Raw genomic sequence first — 18999 nt, 5'->3', positions numbered from 1 at the left:
TCTGGGTTGCCTCCTCTTTGTAATTTTTATAAATGACCTGGATGAGGAAGGGCATGTTAGTAAGTTTGCTGATAACACAAAAGTTGGGGGTGTTGTAGATAGTCTGGAGGGCTGTCCAGAGTTTATAGCGGGACATCATTAGGATGCAGAATTGGGCTGAGAAGTAGGAGATGGAGTTCAACAAAGATAAGTGTGAAGTAGTTCATTTTGGTAGGTCAAATTTGAAGACAGAATATAGTATTAATGCTAAGTCTGTTGGGAGTCTGGAGGATCAGAGGGATCTTGGGACTGGGTCATTAGGACACTCAAAGCTGCTTTGCAGGTTGACAGTGTTGTTAAGAAGGCATATGGTATATTGGCATTCATTAGCCATGGGATTGAGTTCAAGAGCCATGAGGTAATATTGCAGCTATATTCAGATTCAAGATTCAAGATTCAAAAACTTTATTGTCATTCCAACCATACATCAGCTCTGCAGGGCAGAATGAGACAGTGTTTCCCAGGGGCAAGTGCAATCATAACATAACAAACGCAACAATAAATAGGAAAACACAACAGCCACATGTCGGTTAAAATCAAGTTATAAGTGTCCAGTGCAAGTTAAAAGTGTCCAAAGCAGAGTCAGGTAGAGCAGCTATTTAGCAGTCTGACTGCTTGTGGGAGGAAGCTGTTTAGTAGCCTTGTGGTTTTTGTTTTGATGCTCCTGTAACGTTTGCCTGATGTCAGAAGAACAAACAGTTTATGGAGAGGGTGTGAAGGGTCTTTAATGATGTACCGTGTCTTCTGGAGGCATTGACTCTGAAAGAGGTCTTGGACAGAAGGTAGGGAGACCCCAATAACCTTCTCTGCCCCCTTAACCACCCTCTGCAAGGCTTTTTTGTCGGCAGTACTGCAGCTGGAGTACCAGGTTGGGATACAAAGACCTTAGTTCGATATAAGACCTTAGTTCGACCCCACTTGGAGTACTGTGTTCAGTTTTGACCACCTCACTACAGGAAGGATATAGAGAGAGTGCAGAGAAGATTTACAAAGATTGGAGAGTATGCCTTATGAGAATAGGTTGAGTGAACTTGGCCTCTTCTCTTTGCAGCGGTTATGGATGAAAGGTGACCTGATAGAGGTGTATAATATGATGAGAGGCAATGATTGTGTGGATAGCCAGAGGCTTCTTCCCCAGGCTGAATTGGCTAATATGAGGGGGCATAGCTTTAAGGTGCTTGGAAGTAGGTACAGGAGCAATGTCAGAGGTAGTTTTTCCACAGAGTGGTGGATGTGAATACAATAGGGTCTTTTAAGAGCTTCTTAGATAGGTACACAAAGCTTAGAAAAATAGAGGGCTATGCAGTATGGAAATTCTAGGCCGTTTCTAGAGTAGGTTACATGGTCGGGACAACGTTGTGGGCTGAAGGGCCCGTAATGTGTTGTGGATTTCTATGTTCTTTCTTCTATGTTATCCTACAATTGCGCAGTACAGTGTATCCTAACAAGCTGCATCATCATATTACAAACAAGAAATAATCTGCAAATGCTGGAAATCTGAGCAACACACACAAAATACTGGAAGAACTCAGCAGGCTAGGCAACATCTATAGAACCATAGAACACTACAGCACAGTACAGGCCATTCAGCCCTCCATGTTGTGCTGACCCATATAATCCTTTAAAAAAAAGTACTGAATCCACACTGCCCCATAACCCTCCATTCTTCTTTCATCCATGTGCCTATCCAAGAGGCTCTTAAATACCCCTAATGTTTTAGCCTCCACCACCATCCCTGGCAAGTCATTCCAGGCACTCACAACTCTCTGTGTAAAAAAATTAACCCTGATGTCTCTCCTAAACTTCCCTCCCTTAATTTTGTACATATGCCCTCTGGTGTTTGCTATTGGTGCCCTGGTAAACAGGTACTGACTATCCACCCTGTCTATGCCTCTCATAATCTTGTAGACCTCTATCAAGTCCCCTTCTCATCCTTCTATGCTCCAAAGAGAAAAGTCCTAGCTCTGCTAACCTTGCTTCATATGACTTGTTCTCCAAACTAGGCAACATCCTGGTAAATCTCCTCTGCACCCTCTCCACAGCTTCCACATCCCTCCTATAATGAGGTGACCAGAATTGAACACAATACTCTTAAGTGCGGTCTCACCAGAGATTTGTAGAGTTGCAACATGACCTCTCTACTCTTGAACTCAATCCCCCTGTTAATGAAGCCTAGCATCCCACAGGCCTTCTTAACTATCCAATCAACCTGTGCAGCGACCTTGAGGGATGTATGGATTTGAACCCCAAGGTCTCTTTGTTCATCCACGCTCTTAAGTAACTGACCATTAATCTTGTACTCAGTCTTCAGGTTTGTCCTTCCAAAATGCATCACCTCACACTTGACCGGATTGAACTCCATCTGCCATTTTTCTGCCCAACTCTGCAGCCTGTCTATATCCTCTTGTAACCTTCGACAACCTACAGCTCCATCCACCACTCCTCCAATCTTTGTGTCATCCGCAAACTTACTCACCCATCCTTCCGCTTCTACATCCAGGTCATTTATAAAAATCACAATTAGCAGGGGTCCCAGGACAGATCCCTGTGGCACTCCACTAGTCACCGACCTCCAGGCAGAATACTTTCCTTCCACAACTACCCTCTGCTTTCTTCCTTTAAGCCAATTTTTTATCCAACCAGCCAAAGTTCCACTTATCCCATGCCTCATGACTTTCTGGATGAGTCTCTCATGAGGGACCTTGTCAAATGCTTTGCTAAAGTCCATGTAGACCACATCCACTGCCCTACCCTCATCAATTTCTTTTGTTACCTCTTCAAAAAACTCAAACAGGCTAGTGAGACACGATCTTCCCTTCACAAAGCCACGTTGACTATGCAGGAGTACTCTAGAAAAAGAGTACAAATGACATTTTGGACTGAAACCCTTCGGCAGGACCCAGTTTTGCGTTTCGGTCCAAAACGCTGACCATACTAATTTCCTAGATGCTGCATGGCCTGCTGAATTCCTCCAGTATTTTGTGTGTGTTGCATCATTGTACGATAAGGAAACTGCATTGTGGCGGACAAAAAGGCTCTGCAACAGGTAGTAAGAACTGCCTAAAGCACTACTGGCACTAGCTTACCCACCATCAAGAACATATATACAGAAAGGTGAAGGAAGAGGGCCAGGAACATCATAAAGGATTCCCCCCAGCTCCTGCACATGAACTGTCTGTACCATTCCCTTCAGGGAGAAGGCTATGTAGCATCCATGCCAAGACCACCAGACTCAAAAACAGTTACTTTCCCCAAGCAGTAAGGCTAATCAACACCTCCACCCATTAAGCCACTCCTCCACAATCTCCATCATCACCATTTTATCATTTCCTGTCAGTCACCTTATGCACAGACACACCTGTGCCAAGTGTCACTTTCCGGACATTGTCAATTTATGTACATATAAACATAAGAAATAGGAGCAGGAGTAGGCCATCCAGCCCATCGAGCCTGCACCACCATTCAATAAGATCATGGCTGATTTGTCTGTAAACTCAGCTCCATCTACAAACCCCATTTCCAGAAAAGTTGGGATATTTTCCAAAATGCAATAAAAACAAAAATCTGTGATATGTTAATTCACGTGAACCTTTATTTAACTGACAAAAGTACAAAGAAAAGATTTTCAATAGTTTTACTGACCAAATTAATACACAAATTTAGAATTTGATGGCTGCAACACACTTAACAAAAGTTGGGACACAGGCATGTTTACCATTGTGTTACATCACCTTTCCTTTTAATAACACTTTTTAATCGTTTTGGAACTGAGGATACTAATTGTAGTAGATTTGCAATTGGAAATTTTGTCCATTCTTGCTTGATATAAGACTTCAGCTGCTCAACAGTCTGTGGTCTTCGTTGTCTGATTCTCCTCTTCATAATGCGCCATACATTTTCAATAGGAGATAGATCTGGACTGGCAGCAGGCCACGCTGTTGTAGCCCGTGCAGAATGTGGTCTGGCATTGTCCCGCTGAAATAAGCATGGACGTCCTGGGAAGAGACGTCGCCTTGATGGCAACATATGTCTCTCTAAAATCCTAATATACGCCTCAGAGTCAATGGTACCTTCACATACATGCAACTCACCCATGCCGTGGGCACTGATGCACCCCCATATCATCACAGATGCTGGCTTTTGCACCTTTCGCTGATAACAATCAGGATGGTCGTTTTCATCTTTGGCACAGAGAACTCGACGCCCGGTTTTTCCAAAAACTAGCTGAAATGTGGACTCATCTGACCACAGCACACGGTTCCACAGTCTTTGGGTCCATCTGAGATGAGCTCGGGCCCAGAGAACTTGCTGGTGTTTCAGCATAGAATTGATGTATGGCTTCCTCCTTGCGTAATACAGTTTCAAGTTGCATTTCTGGATGCAGCAACGGACTGTGTTAAGTGACAATGGTTTTCTGAAGTACTCCCGAGCCCAGGTGGCTATAATTGTCACAGTAGCATGACGGTTTCTTAGGCAGTGCCGCCTGAGGGCTTGAAGATCACGTGCATTCAACAGTGGTTTCTGACCTTGCCCTTTACGCACTGAGATGTCTCTGAATTCTCTGAATCTTTTCACAATATTATGTACTGTAGATGTTGAAAGACCTAAATTCTCTGCAATCTTGCATTGGGAAATGTTCCTTTTGAACTGACTAACAATTCTCTCACGAATTTTGGCACAAAGGGGTGAGCCATGACCCACCCTTGCTTGCAAAGACTGAGCCTTTGATGGACGCTACTTTTATACTCAGTCATGATACCTCACCTGTTACCAATTAGCCTGCTTAATGTGGAATCTTCCAAACCGGTGTTACTTGAATATTCTATGCACTTTTCAATCTTATTTTAACTCTGTCCCAACTTTTGTTGAGTGTGTTGCAGCCATCAAATTCTAAATTTGTGTATATTTACAAAATACAATTAAGTTGGTCAGTAAAACTATTGAAAATCTTTTCTTTATACTTTTGTCAGTTAAATAAAGGTTCTCGTGAATTAACATATCACAGATTTTTGTTTTTATTGCATTTTGGAAAATATCCCAACTTTTCTGGAAATGGGGTTTGTACCTGCCTTTTCCTCATAATCCTTAATTGCCTTACTATGTAAAAACCTATCTAACTGTTTCGTTAAATACATTTAGTGAAGAAGCCTCAACTGCTTCCCTGGACAGAGAATTCCACAGATTCACTACTCTCTGGGAAAAACAGTTTCTCCTCATCTCCATCCTAAATCTTCTCCCCTGAACCCTGAGGCAATGTCCCCTACTTCTAGTCTCACCTACCAATGGAAACAACTTTCCTACTTCTATCTTATCTATCCCTGTCAAAATTTTGTATGTTTCGATAAGATCCCTTCTTATTCTTCTGAACTCCAGAGAGTATAGTCCCAGGCAACTCAACCTCTCCTCATAGGTTAACCCCTTCATGCCTGGAATCAACCTGGTGAACCTCCTCTGCACTGCCTCCAAAACCAGTAGATCCTTCCTCAAGTATGGAGAGCAGAACTGCACACAGTACTCCAGGTGTGGCATCACCGGTACCCTGTATAGTTGCAGCATGACCTCCCTGCTCTTGAGCTCAATTCCTCTAGCAAACATCCGTTTGCCTTCTTAATAACCTGTTGTATCTGCAAGCCAACTTTTTGCAATTCAAACACAAGCACTCCCATGTCCCTCTGCACAACAGCATGCTGCAATCTTTCACCATTTAAATAATAATCTGCTCTTCTTTTATTCCTTTCATATTTATATTGTGAGTTTTTAAAATTGTTAATATTGTATTCCTTATCTTATTATGTTATTTTGTGCTGCAATGGATCTGGAGTGACAATTATTTTGTTCTCCTTTATATGGAAATGACATTAAGTAATCTCAAATCATGAATCTTGAGATTTCTAACATCTGGAGTTCTTTGCCTGTTAATCATTGACGTGCCTCAGTTTGTCTTTAAGCAGTTCAAAATGGGAACAAAGTTTTTGATTAATCACAGTAAGAACACCCACTCAGTGTCTGGCCTGAGTTTGACCAAGAGTTCTAAGCTTGAACTATGAACTGTTTCTCCTTCTACAGATGTGCCTGACCTGTTCGAGTATTTTCAGCATTCATCCATGGAACTATCAGAGTTGCAGATACTCTTTAGCTACATTACACAAGTCGTCTGGGGTTCAGGAACCCGCATACAACACAAGCGAGGCAATCAAGAATGGAATGAGCAGCAGGCCTGGGTTCCTTGAGCTTCTTCCATCATTTGATGAATTTGCGGTGAAAATATGGCTATAGAGTCACATTTTCCTCACAGCTAAGTTTGTTAAACTTATCAAATACAAATTTAAAATTTACTATGGAAGTTGAGTTAAGAGTTTGATGTGCTTTTGGTGATTATCATTGCGTCCTCACTGGTCATAATGGTAGTACCAGGTGATTGGAGATTAGCAAATGTTATTCCTTTGTTCTAGAAAGGGAGTAAGGATAACCCTGGGAATTAAAGACCAGTGAGTCTTATTTCAACAGCAGGTAACTCATTGGAGAATATTCTTAGATACAGGATTTATGAGCATATGGAGAAGCACAGTCTGATTAGAGACATAGCATGGCTTTGTAAAGGGCAAGTCATTCCTCATGTCTGAATTCTTTGATGATGTGACAATGTGACAAAGCACATTGATGAAGGCAGAGCAGTGGACATGGTGTATATGGACTTTCAGATAAGGTTCCCCATGGCAGGTTCATTCAGAAAGTCAGAAGTCATGGGATCCAGGGAAACTTGGCTGCCTGAAATAAGAATTGGCTTGTCCATTGAAGGCAGATGGTGGTAGCAGATGATTGTATTCTGCCTGGAGGTTGGTTCTGCAGGGATCTGTTGAAGGACTCCTGCTCCTTCTGAATTTTAAAAATGATTTGGATAAGGAAGTGGAAGGGTAGGTTAAGTATGTTTGCAGATGAAACCAAGGTTGATGGAGTTGTGGACAGTCTAGAACAGGGGTGTCAAACTCATTTTAGGTCACGGGCCGGATTGAGCAAAATGCAGCTTCATGCGGGCCGGATCAGTCGGACACGTGCGAACGCAGCTTTCGCTGCCTCCGTTTTTTCAGCCTGCTCTCATGTGTCTCAGTCTCTGCTATAACTACAAAGTGTTTCACTTTACAAATTCTGTTTCTTATGAAGAAGACTGCCGAGCAAGACTGCCGAATAAACACTAAAAACCCTGAAAACCTGATAACTGAATAAACTCAGCATTAGCCATATCATACGCCATAGGCGCTTCGATTATTGGGGCCAGCTTTAATAGTAATTAGATATTATCTCGCGAGCCAAAGATAATTCCACCGCGGGCCAGATTTGGCCCGCGGGCCTTAAAGTTTGACATATATGGTCTAGAAGGTTGTTGTAGCTCTCAATGATATAATGACAGGATTAAGACCTGGGCTGAGAAGTAGCACATGGAATTCAAACCGGAAAAGTATGAAGCAATTCACTTTGGAAGTTCAAATTTGAAGGCAGAGGACAGGGCCAGTAGCAAGAATCTTGTGATGTGAAGGAAAAGAGGGATTTTGGGTGCGTTGATTGGGAATGCAAATAACACATTTCACTGTATGTTTCAATGGATGTGATAAATAAATCAGAATCTGAACCTGACAATTTCTTCACTCAGAGTATAGTGAAGATGCTGTGGTTGACATGGACCAGTTGGGCTGAAAGGCATGTATCACTGCTTTATTGATGTATATCTAAAATACAGACACCTACCTTACACTCATAACTGACTTACTGAACAAGTAGAGATAGCCTGTAGGGAGTTTGTGAGGAAGGAGAGGCAGATGATAGAGCAAAGAAGCACTCAGCCAGATGGTTTAAAATGTGTCTATATTAAAGCAAGAAGTATCACAAGTAAGATGAATGAACTTAGAGCGTGGATCAATATGGGAAACTATGATGTTGTGGCCATTACAGAGACTTGGATGTCTCAGGGGCAAGAATGGCTGCTGAATGTGCCAGGCTTTAGATGTTTCAAAAAGGACAGGGAGGGAGGCAAAAGAGGTGGGGGAGTGTCTCTGCTAACCAAGGATAGTATCATGGATGCAGAAAAGAATGAAGACATGGAGGGATTGTCTGCTGAGTCATTTTGGGTAGAAGTCAGAACAGGAAGGGGGAAATAACTCTACCTGGTGTTTTTTATACACCCGCCAACAGTAAAAGAGACATTGAGGAGCAGATGGGGAGACTGATTCTAGATCGGTACAATAGGCTTGTTGTGATGGGTGATTTTAACTTTCCTAATATTCACTGGCATCTCCTTAGAACAAGGGGTTTAGATGGGGTGGAGTTTGTTAGGTGTGTTCACGAAAGTTTCCTGAAGCAATAGGTAGATAAGACAACATGAGGAGAGGCTGTGCTTGATCTGGTATTGGGAAATGAACCTGGTCAGATGTCCAATCTCTCGGTGAGAGAGCATTTTGGAGGTAACGATCACAATTCCATCTTCCCTACCATGGTGCTGGAGAGGGATAGGAGCAGACAATTTGGGAAAACATTTAATTGGGGGTTGGGGGTAATATGATGCTATTAGGCAAGGACTTGGGAACATAAATTGGGAGCATATGTTCTCAGGGAAATGCACGGCAGAATTGTGGCAAATGGTCAGGGAACAATTACATGGTGCTCTGCATAGATATGTTCCATTGAAGCACAAAAAGGATGTTAAGGTAAAAGAACCCTGGTGTACAAAGGATGTAGAAAATCTAGTTAGGAAGGAATGAAAAGCTTACAAAATGTTGAAGAAACGAGGTGCTGTTCGAACTCTGGGAAGTTATAAGGTTGCCAGGAAGGAGCTCAAGAATGAAATTACAAGAGCTAGAAGTGGCCATGAAAAGGCCTTGGCGAGCAGGATTAAGTAAAACCCCAAGGCACTCTACAAGTAGGTGAAGAGCAAGAGGATGAGCCGAGTGAGAATAGACCAATCAGGAACAAGAGTGGAAACGTGTGTGGAGCTGGAATAAGTAGCAGAGGTACTTAATGAATGCTTTGCTTCAGTATTCACCAGTGAAAAGGACCTTGGCAATTATGGGGATGACTTACAGCGGACTGAAATGCTTGAGCGTATAGACATTATGAAAGAGGATGTGCTGGAGTTTTTGAAAGGTATTAGTTGGATAAGTTGCTGGGACTGGATAAGATATAGAAACATAGAAAACCTAAAGCACAATACAGACCCTTCGGCCCACAAAGCTGTGCCGAATATGTCCTTATCTTAGAACTACCTAAGCTTACCCATAGCCCTCTATTTTTCTAAGCTCCACGTATCCATCCAGGAGTCTCTTAAAAAACCCTATCGTTTCTGCCTCCACCGCCACTGCCAGCAGCCCACTCCACACTCTCACCACTCTCTGCGTAAAAAACTTACCCTTGACATCTCCTCTGTACATACTTCTAAGCACCTTAAAACGATGCCCTCTTGTTCTAGCCATTTCAGCCCTGGGTAAAAAACCTCTGACTATCCACACGATCAATGCCTCTCATTATCTTGTACACCTCTATCAGGTCTCATCCTCCGTTGCTCCAAGAAGAAAAGGCTGAGTTCACTCAACCTATTCTCATAAGGCATGCTCCCCAATCCAGGCAACATACTTGTAAATCTCCTCTGCACCCTTTCTATGGTTTCCGCGTCCTTCCTGTAGTGGAACCAGGCTACTGTGGGAAGCGAGGGAGGAGATTGCTGAGCCTCTGGCAATGATCTTTGCGTCATCAATAGGGATGGGAGAGGTTCCAGAGGATTGGAGGGTTGCAAACGTTTTTTCCCTTTTTCAAGAGAGGGAGTAGAGATAACCCAGGAAATTATAGACTAGTCAATCTGACTTTACTGGTGGACAAGTCGTTGGAGAAGATCCTGGGAGACAGGACATATGAGTATTTGGATAGATATAGTCTGTTAAATCTGTAATGTTAAAATTGTACAAGGCATTGGTGAGGACGAATTTGGAGTATTGTGTACAGTTCTGGTCACTGAATTACAGAAAAATATCAACAAAATAGAGAGTACAGAGAAGATTTACTAGAATGTTACCTGGGTTTCAGCACTTAAGTTACAGGGAAAGATTGAACAAGTTAGGTCTTTATTCTTTGGAGCGTTGAAGGTTGAGGGGGGACTTGATAGAGGTATTTAAAATAATGAGGGGGATAGATCGAGTTGACATAGATAGGCTTTTTCCATTGAGAGTAGGGGAGAATCAAACAAGAGGACATGATTTGAGAGTAGGGGAGAATCAAACAAGAGGACATGATTTGAGAGTTGGGGTCAAAAGTTTAAGGGTAACTCGAGGGGGAATTTCTTTACTTAGAGAGTGGTAGCTGTGTAGAAGTGGTAGAGGCAGGTTCGGTATTGTCTAATTTAAAGTAAGATTCGATAGGTATATGGACAGGAAAGGAATGGAGGGTTATGGGCTGAGTGCGGGCCAGTGGGACTAGGTGAGTGTAAGCGTCGGCATGGACTAGAAGGGCCAAGATGGCCTGTTTCCGTGCTGTAATTGTTATATGGTTTAGGGATAGTCTGCATGGCTTTGTCAAGGACAGGTCATGCCTTACGAACCTGACTGAATTCTTTGAGGATGTAACAAAACACAGTGATGAAGGTAGAGCAGTGAATGTAGTGTATATGGAGTTCAGTAAGGCATTTGATTAGATTCCCCATGCGAGGCTCATTCAATGTCATGAGGCATGGGATCCAATGAAACTGTGCTTTATGGATTCAGAACTAGCTTGCCTACTAGGAAGAGGGTGGCTGTAGATGGTTCATATTCTACATGGAGGATGGTGACCAGTGGTGTTCTGTTCTGGGACCACTCCCTCTTTGTGATTTTTATAATTGACATGGATAAGGAAGTAGTGGGTGGATTAGTAAGTTTGCTGATGATACAACAAACACAAGGAAATCTGCAGATGCTGGAAATTCAAACAACAACACACACAAAATGCTGGTAGAACACAGCAGGCTAGGCAGCATCTATAGGGAGAAGCACTGTCGACGTTTCGGGCCGAGACCCTTCGTCAGGACTAACTGAAAGGAAAGATAGTAAGAGATTTGAAAGTAGTGGGGGGGGGGGAAGGGGGAAATGCACAGTTGGGTTTGTTGTGGATAGTCTAGAGTATTGTCAGAGGTTACAGCGCGACATCGATTGGACACAGAACTGGGCTGAGAAGCGCAGATGGAGTTCAACCCAGATAAGTGTGAAGTGGTTCACTTCGGTAGAAGACAGAATATAACATTAATACTGAGACTCTTGGCACTGTGGGGGATTAGTGAGATCTTGGGTTCCCTGAACATAGAACAATAGTACAGTACAGTACGGCTCACAATGTTGTGCCAACCCTTAAACCCTGCCTCCCATATATCCCCCCACCTTAAATTCCTCCATATACCTGTCAAGTAGTCTCTTAAATTTCACTAGTGTATCTGCCTCCACCACAGACTCAGGCAGTGCATTCCACACACCAACCAATCTCTGAGTAAAAAAACCTTCCTCTAATATCCCCCTTGAACTTTCCACCCCTTACCTTAAAGCCATGTCCTCTTGTATTGAGCAGTGGTGCCCTTAGGAAGAGGCGCTGGCTGTCCACTCTATCTATTCCTCTTAATATCTTGTACATCTCTATCACTCCCTTAATCTCTGATCATAATGCATACTCTCTAAACCAGGCAGCATCCTGGTAAATCTCCTCTGTACCCTTTCCAATGCTTCCACAACCTTCCTATAGTGAGGCAACCAGAAATGGACACAGAACTCCAAGTGTGGCCTAACCAGAGTTTTATAGAGCTGCATCATTACCTCACGACCTTTAAACTATATCCCTCGACTTATGAAAGCTAACACCCCATAAGCTTTCTTAACTACCCTATCTACACCTGTGAGGCAACTTTCAGGGATCTGTGGACATGTACCTCCAGATCCCTCTGCTCCTCCACACTACCAAGCATCCTGCCATTTACTTTGTACTCTGCCTTGGAGTTTGTCCTTTCAAAGTATACCACCTCACACTTCTCTGGGTTGAACTCCATCTGCCACTGCTCAGCCCACTTCTGCATCCTATCAATGTCTCTCTGCAATCTTTGACAATCCTCTACACTATCCACAACACCACCAACCTTTGTGTCGTCTGCAAACTTGCCAACCCACTCTTCTACCCCCACATCCAAGTCGTTAATAAAAATCACGAAAAGTAGAGGTCCCAGAACAGATCCTTGTGGGACACCACTAGTCACAAACCTCCAATCTGAATGTACTCCCTCCACCACAATCCTCTGCCTTCTGCAGGCAAGCCAATTCTGAATCCACCTGGCCAAACTTCCTGGATCCCATGCATTCTGATTTTCTGAATAAGCCTACCGTGTGGAACCTTATCAAATGCCTTACTAAAATCCACGTAGATCACATCCACTGCACTACCCTCATCTATATGCCTAGTCACCTCCTCAAAGAACTTTAACAGGCTTGTTAGGCATGATCTGCCCTTCACAACGAGGGGGGAGAACGCGCTGGACCTAGTTTATGCAAACATCCCCAATGCGTACCGGGCAGAGCCTCGCCCCCAACTCGGTTACTCAGAACGCATCTCTGTTATGCTAATCCCAGCATACAGGCTGCTCGTCAGGTGCTCCAGACCAGTTCAGAAGCAGGTGAAAACCTGGCCAGCAGGAGCCATCTCTGCTCTTCAAGACTGCTTTGAGTACACTGACTGGCACATATTCAGGGAGGCTACAACTGACGGCGACTCTACCAACTTAGAGGGGTACACGGCATCAGTGACTAGCTACATCAGCAAGTGCATTGATGATGTTACTCTGTCCAAGAGTAACCATCACTATATGCACTAACCAGAAGCCATGTATGACCACAGAGGTGCATGCGCTGCTGAGGACCTGTGACTCCACCTTCAGAGCAGGCGACAAGGCAGTCCTAACAACAGAAAGGGCCAAACTGTCGCGGGCCATCAGAGTGGCAAAGCGTGTACACGGAGATGTCAGAGGTAAGTTTTTTCACACAGAGAGTGGTGGGTGTATGGAATGCACTGCCGGCGGCAGTGGTGGAAGCGGATACAACAGGACCTTTTAAGAGGCTCTTAAATAGGTACATGGAGCTTAGAAAAATAGAGGGCTATGTGGTAGGCAAATTCTATGCAGTTTCTAGAGTAGGTTACATGGTCGGCGCAACATTGTGGACCGAAGGGCCTGTTATGTGCTGTAAATTTCTGTTTTACCTACCTTAAACCCATCACTGACTAACAATACAGACACCTAACTTACCATAAGGCCACAAAACATCGGAACAGAATTAGTCCATTTGGCACATCGAGTTTGCTCTGCCATTCAATCATGGCTGATCTTTTTTCCCTCTCCTTAGCCACACTCCCCAGCTTTCTCCCTGTGACCTTTGATGCCATGTCCTATCAAGAACCTATCAATCTCGGCCTTAAACACACCCCCAACAACCTGGTCTCCTCAGCTGCCTGTAGTAACAAATTCCACAAATTCACCACCTCCTCAGTAAAGAAATTTCTCGCTTCTCTGTTTTGAAAGGATGCCCCTCTATCCTGAGATTGTGCCCTCTTATCCTTGACTCCCCCACCAAGGGATACATCCTTACATCCTTTCCACATCTACTCTGTCTAAGCATTTCAGCATTCAAAAGGTTTCAATGAGATCCCCCCTCATCCTTCTAAATTCCAGCAAAAACGGACCCCAAGCTATTCCATTCCATTCCATTCCTGCAATCATCCTTGTGAACTGCCTCTGAACCCTCTCCAATGCCAGCACATCTTTTCTCAGATGAGGAGACCAATACTCAAGATGATGCCCTACCAGTGCCTTATAAAGCAACACATCCCTGCTCTTTTATTCAAGACCTCTTGAAATTAATGCTAATTTTGTACTGCCTTCCTCATCAACTCTACCTACAAGTTAACCTTTGGGATGTTTTGCACAAGTACTCCCAAGTCCCTTTGCATCTTAGATTTTCAGATTTTCTCCCCATTTAGAAAATAGCCCACACATTTATTTCTACTACTGAAGTGCATGACCATGCATTTTCCAACACTGTATTTTATTTGCCACTCTCTTGCCCATAATCCCAATCTATGTAAGTCCTTCTGCAGCCTACCTGTTTCCTCAACACTATCTGCCCCTCCACCAATCTTCATATCATCAGCAAAATTGGCAACAAAGCCAGCTATTCCATCATCTAAATCATTGATGTATAGCATAAAAAAGTGTTCCTAACACCGACCAGTGTGGAACACCACTAGTCACTGGCAGCCAACCAGAAAAGGATACTTTTATTCCCACTTGCTGCCTCCTACCAATCAGACAATGCTCTAACTATGCTAGTAACTTTCCTGTAATGCCATGGTAAAGAGCCTCATGTGTAGTACCATGTGAAAGGTCTTCTGAGAGTCAAATTATACAATATCCACTGCATCTCCTTTATCTATCCTAGATGTAATCTTCTCAAAGAATTCCAACAGGTTTTTTCAGGCAAGATTTTCCCACAAGGAAACCATACTGACTTTGTCTTATCTTGTCCTGTTTCACCAAGTACATGATAACCTTATCCTTAAGAATTCAGTCCAACATCTTCCCAACCACTGAGGTCAGGTTGCCTGGTCTATAATTTCCTTTCTACTGCTTCCTCCTTATACCCTTCACTGAATCTATGACAAATAGACACCTACCCTACAGTCATCACTGACTGACAAATGCAGGCACCTACCTTACACCCATCACTGACTCTTCGTTCAAATGCACTGCAATATTATCGATAACGTTGACACCGTTTAATCCTATTGGTTCATCTCCTACAGCTTCAGTCAACTCCACACAATCATGAGATGGGTCTTGAAGCTCATCGATTCCATTAGTGCTATCTGAGAAATACAAAGACAGAAAGGCAGGGATGGAGAGAAAGAGAGGGAGGGGGTGAAGGGGGGAGAGAGGAGATGGGAGGGGGAGATAGAGGGGAGAGAAAGGGAAGGGTACAGAGGAGTGGGGAGAGGAGAGATCGAGGGAGTGGGAGGAACAAGGATAGGGAGGAGGAGAGAAGGGAGGCAGAGGGAGAGATGGAGAGAGAGAGAGAGAGGTGGGAAGGTTGGGACAGGGATGGAGAGAGGGGGGAAAGGGGAGAGGAGGTGAGGAAGTGGGGGTGATGAGGTGGGTGATGAGGGGAGAGGTGTTGAGTGGGTGGGGGCGAGTGGATGGGGATGATGGGGTGGGGCGGAGGGTGTGGGGGCAGAGGGGATGAGGGGGTGAGAGGCAAAGGGGGTGGGGGTGAGTGGGAGATGAGTAAGGGGGAGGGGGAGAGGTGAGAGGGGAAGAGGATGAGGGGGAGTGAGGGGGAGAGGGTGTGGGGGTGGGGAGAGGGGGGTGTGGGGGCAGAGAGAGAGGGGCAGGGAGAGAGGGATGGGGAAAGAGAGGTGAGAGGGAGAGAGGGTTGAGGGGGTTAGGGAGAGGATAAGAGGTGGTGTGAGTGAGGGAGGGGGAGGGAGAGTTGGAGAGGGAAAGGCTTTAACATCTGCAGTAACACACTGGATTTGTTTTAAACAAACAAACAGCAAGACTGCATGGTTCGGGCTGGTGGGGACGGTTAGACGTGTGTTGGGGATCCCAGAGTGAGTGGGACCAGTCAGTCCGAAGTGGTGGGGGGGGGTGGGTAGATGTCCCAGAGTGGGGACAGTCATGCTGGTAGAGAGTCAAGTAGATAGGTCTCTCTGAATTACTGTGGATTTGAGTGTTGGCAGAGCTGCTGAATGTCTTGCCTTCCTTTTGGGCTTGCTGAGTAGCCAGTGCAGCACAAGGGGCTGTTGATGTTACAGCAGGGGACTATGTATCACTGAGTCAGGTCTGCATCAGTTCTGGTACTGGACCTCGCAGGCTCCTAGGTAAGAGCAGCATGAAGATCTGCACCATATTTTCACCCAAATCACATGTAATCCAGTGACAGCTGGTCAGAAGCCCATCTTTGTCTGGGTGGTTGGGATAGAGGGCTGTTCAGGTCTGTTATGGTGTTAGAGGCCTCAAGCAGAAATTTAAAATCTATATCCACTCACTCACCTACTTCATCTGTATCCCCATTCCTTGGCTCATCCTCACCGCTCTCTTCAGCTGCCTCATCATGCACCCTTTCAGTCTGTTGGGCAAAAAAAATGGAGACGCTCACTGTTGGACATTTTAAACTATGCAGGCGGCCAGCCAACCCAACATCTGACACATTGTGGCTAATACTCAAGTCTTACCCAGCAAGAATCAATTGATCACACATGTGAAATTTTGAGCTACAGTACATCACAACCTCAGCAAGATTTTGGAGGGGAACAGAATCTGCAAACCCCAACATTTTACGCTGCATGTGCAGGGGTTTCTGTAGAGCACATCCTCCATAGGTAGAATTCAAGCTCTATTCTGCAGCACAGAAACCACAGTCAAATTAACCCTCACATCACTCCTGCACATACGACTTCTGAATTCACAATTATATTCTAAAACCTTCAGAACCCAAATCAAAGTGAAATTCCTTATGGGCAGCACAGTGACACAACTAGTTGAGGTGCTGTAATCTTACATCTCCTGCTAGCAGCTGCTGTCTGCACGGGCAATGCAGTGACACTGCTGACTGAGGTGCAGTCAGAGGGCAAGTCAAAGGCAACAGGATGTCAAATTCCCTGACCTGCTCCTGTAGCAAGTACTTATGGCTCGGTCTTTGAGCAACTCGATCAATAGTCTCCCTGAGGCTGTTGGTGTGGAAACACTTTCTTCTTTGGCTTTGGTGTTTGTCTTTATCCTGGAATTAGCGAGGGTGTAGATTTAGCATGGAATTGCCAGGTGTGGTGTACAGGGGCTAGGTGGAACTGCAGGAAAAATAAAACTTGCAGGAATAGAATCTGGAAACAGACCCAATTGCAATGAATTCACCTTTAATTGTTCCTGGTCATCCTTCCTGGTTCTCCTCATGATCTCTTTAATTCTCTGTAAATACAGTAAACATTAACTTGTGCAGGACATTAGAAACTGAATAAAATATTCAAACCTTACACACAGAAAATACACACTTTACACATGAAATAATGTGAAAGCTTGCAACTAGGATCAAAGCTGCTCTGATTCCAGATTTGAGTCTAGAATTAGAATCAGGATCAGGTTTATCATCACCGACATGTGTTGTGAAAACTTAGCAGCAGCAGTTCAATGCAATACATAATATAGAAGAGGGAAAAAAATAATAATATGTAAATCTATTACAGTATACAGTTATCAAATTGATTAAAAATCATGCAAAAACAAATAACATATATTAAAAATCTGAGGTAATATTCATGGGTTCAATTTCCATTTAGGTATCGGAAAGAGGGGAAGAAGCTGTCCCTGAATTGCTGAGCGTGTGCCTTCAGGTTTCTGTACCTCCTACCTTATGGTAACAATGAGAAAAGGGCATGCCCTGGGTGCTGGGGGTCCTTAATAATGGATACTGCCTTTCTGAGACCACTCCTTGAAGATGTCCTGGGTATATTGTTCCCGATGTTGGGGAAGTCCAGAATGAGGGGTCACAGTTTAAGGATAAAGGGGAAGCCTTTTAGGACCGAGATGAGGAGAAACTTCTTCACACAGAGAGTAGTGAAACTGTGGAATTCTCTGCCGTAGGAAACAATTGAGGCCAGTTCATTGGCTATATTTAAGAGGGAGTTAGATATGGCCCTTGCGGCTAAAGGGATCAGGGGATATGGAGAGAAGGCAGGTACAGGGTTCTGAGTTGGATGATCAGCCATGATCATACTGAATGGTGGTGCAGGCTCGAGGGGCCAAATGGCCTACTCCTGCACCTATTTTCTATGTTTCTATATGAATATTCTCTCATGTTGGGAAGCACAAGGAAAGGTTTATAACTTCAGCACAGACACCTGGTGAAAGCAGAGGGATAATTCGCCTGCATGCACAAGTCACCTCAGACCAGTCAGACACGGGTCTCATGAGCTACAGAAGAGCCACAGATCAGTGTTGTGATGTAGCCAGAGTGGACCAAATTCAAACCAAGTAATTACTGAACAGATGACTTGAAAGCTTGCAGCCCCCTGTAGGCAGGTTTAGGCATACACCTCATCTTCCCTCTGCAGGTCTTCAGTGTGTTAGGCCTGTCTGTTTTTAGTGAGGTATCAGCCAGAAATCAGTTAGTCTGATTACAATCTCATGTGATGTCACCTGGGAGTTGATCCTGATTCAGAGACCTCTTGTGTAAGGACTGATGTGTCTGGAGAGCTGCTGTAAGTGGGCAGTGCAAAGACAGAGAGATGCAGCTGTCCATTCAGTAAAGCACTGGCCACAAGCTCAGCAAGTCTCACCCTGCAGATTCCCCATTAACCTGTACAGAAAGCCCAACCAGGTCTACCAGAGAAATTAGTAGCCCAGAAAAAGTAAGTAAACACTTTTACCTGATATACATTAATTTAAATATTTTAATTACTTTAACGGTGCATGACTTTTTATGCTTTTTTAAAATGTTTATTTGAATGCAATTTCTAACTTATGAAGATACTGATTATTTATAAAAGTCTAGACCTTCAAACTGGACTATTCCCTGGTGTGATGACATATGTCCCAGACTGCTATGGGAGATTGCCGAACCTTGATAGAGATAGAAGGCAAATGTGGTTCCATCATCCCAGGAGGCCAGCAGAAGACAGGCTGGTGAGCTGAACATCAGTGGGAGGGAACTTATTGGAAAAAGTTGAGAGACAGGATTAATGACACATTGTCAGCCTTGCTAGGGGAACATCTACCTACTTGAATTTTTTGAAGAAGTAATAATGAATATTGATGAGGTCCCACAAGGGTGATGAGTCTATGGAATTTAGTAAATTGGCAAAGTGGATCTAAATGTTAGATTTGTAATGGATGACAGTGGGAGACGGAGGAGGATTGTTTCTGTGATT

The 18999-nt window shown here is 44.0% G+C and overlaps 1 protein-coding gene across 1 annotated transcript in view; it reads right to left on the bottom strand.

The window, feature by feature from the left end:
• LOC140734138 (uncharacterized) overlaps window positions 1-18999 on the bottom strand; it is a 111999-nt gene that overhangs the window by 33771 nt on the left and 59229 nt on the right. Inside the window, exons 7-9 of the mRNA XM_073057718.1 lie at window positions 16988-17041; window positions 16130-16205; window positions 14793-14946 (exon numbers count right to left, since the gene is read on the bottom strand). Coding sequence (XP_072913819.1) covers window positions 14793-14946; window positions 16130-16205; window positions 16988-17041 — 284 coding nt within the window. The remainder of the gene's footprint in view (window positions 1-14792; window positions 14947-16129; window positions 16206-16987; window positions 17042-18999) is intronic.

This window comes from Hemitrygon akajei, chromosome 10 (genome assembly GCF_048418815.1).
Source record: "Hemitrygon akajei chromosome 10, sHemAka1.3, whole genome shotgun sequence".
NCBI lineage: Eukaryota > Metazoa > Chordata > Chondrichthyes > Myliobatiformes > Dasyatidae > Hemitrygon > Hemitrygon akajei.
Note: the sequence above shows the minus strand (reverse complement) of the source record. Positions and strands in the feature narration are given on the sequence as shown.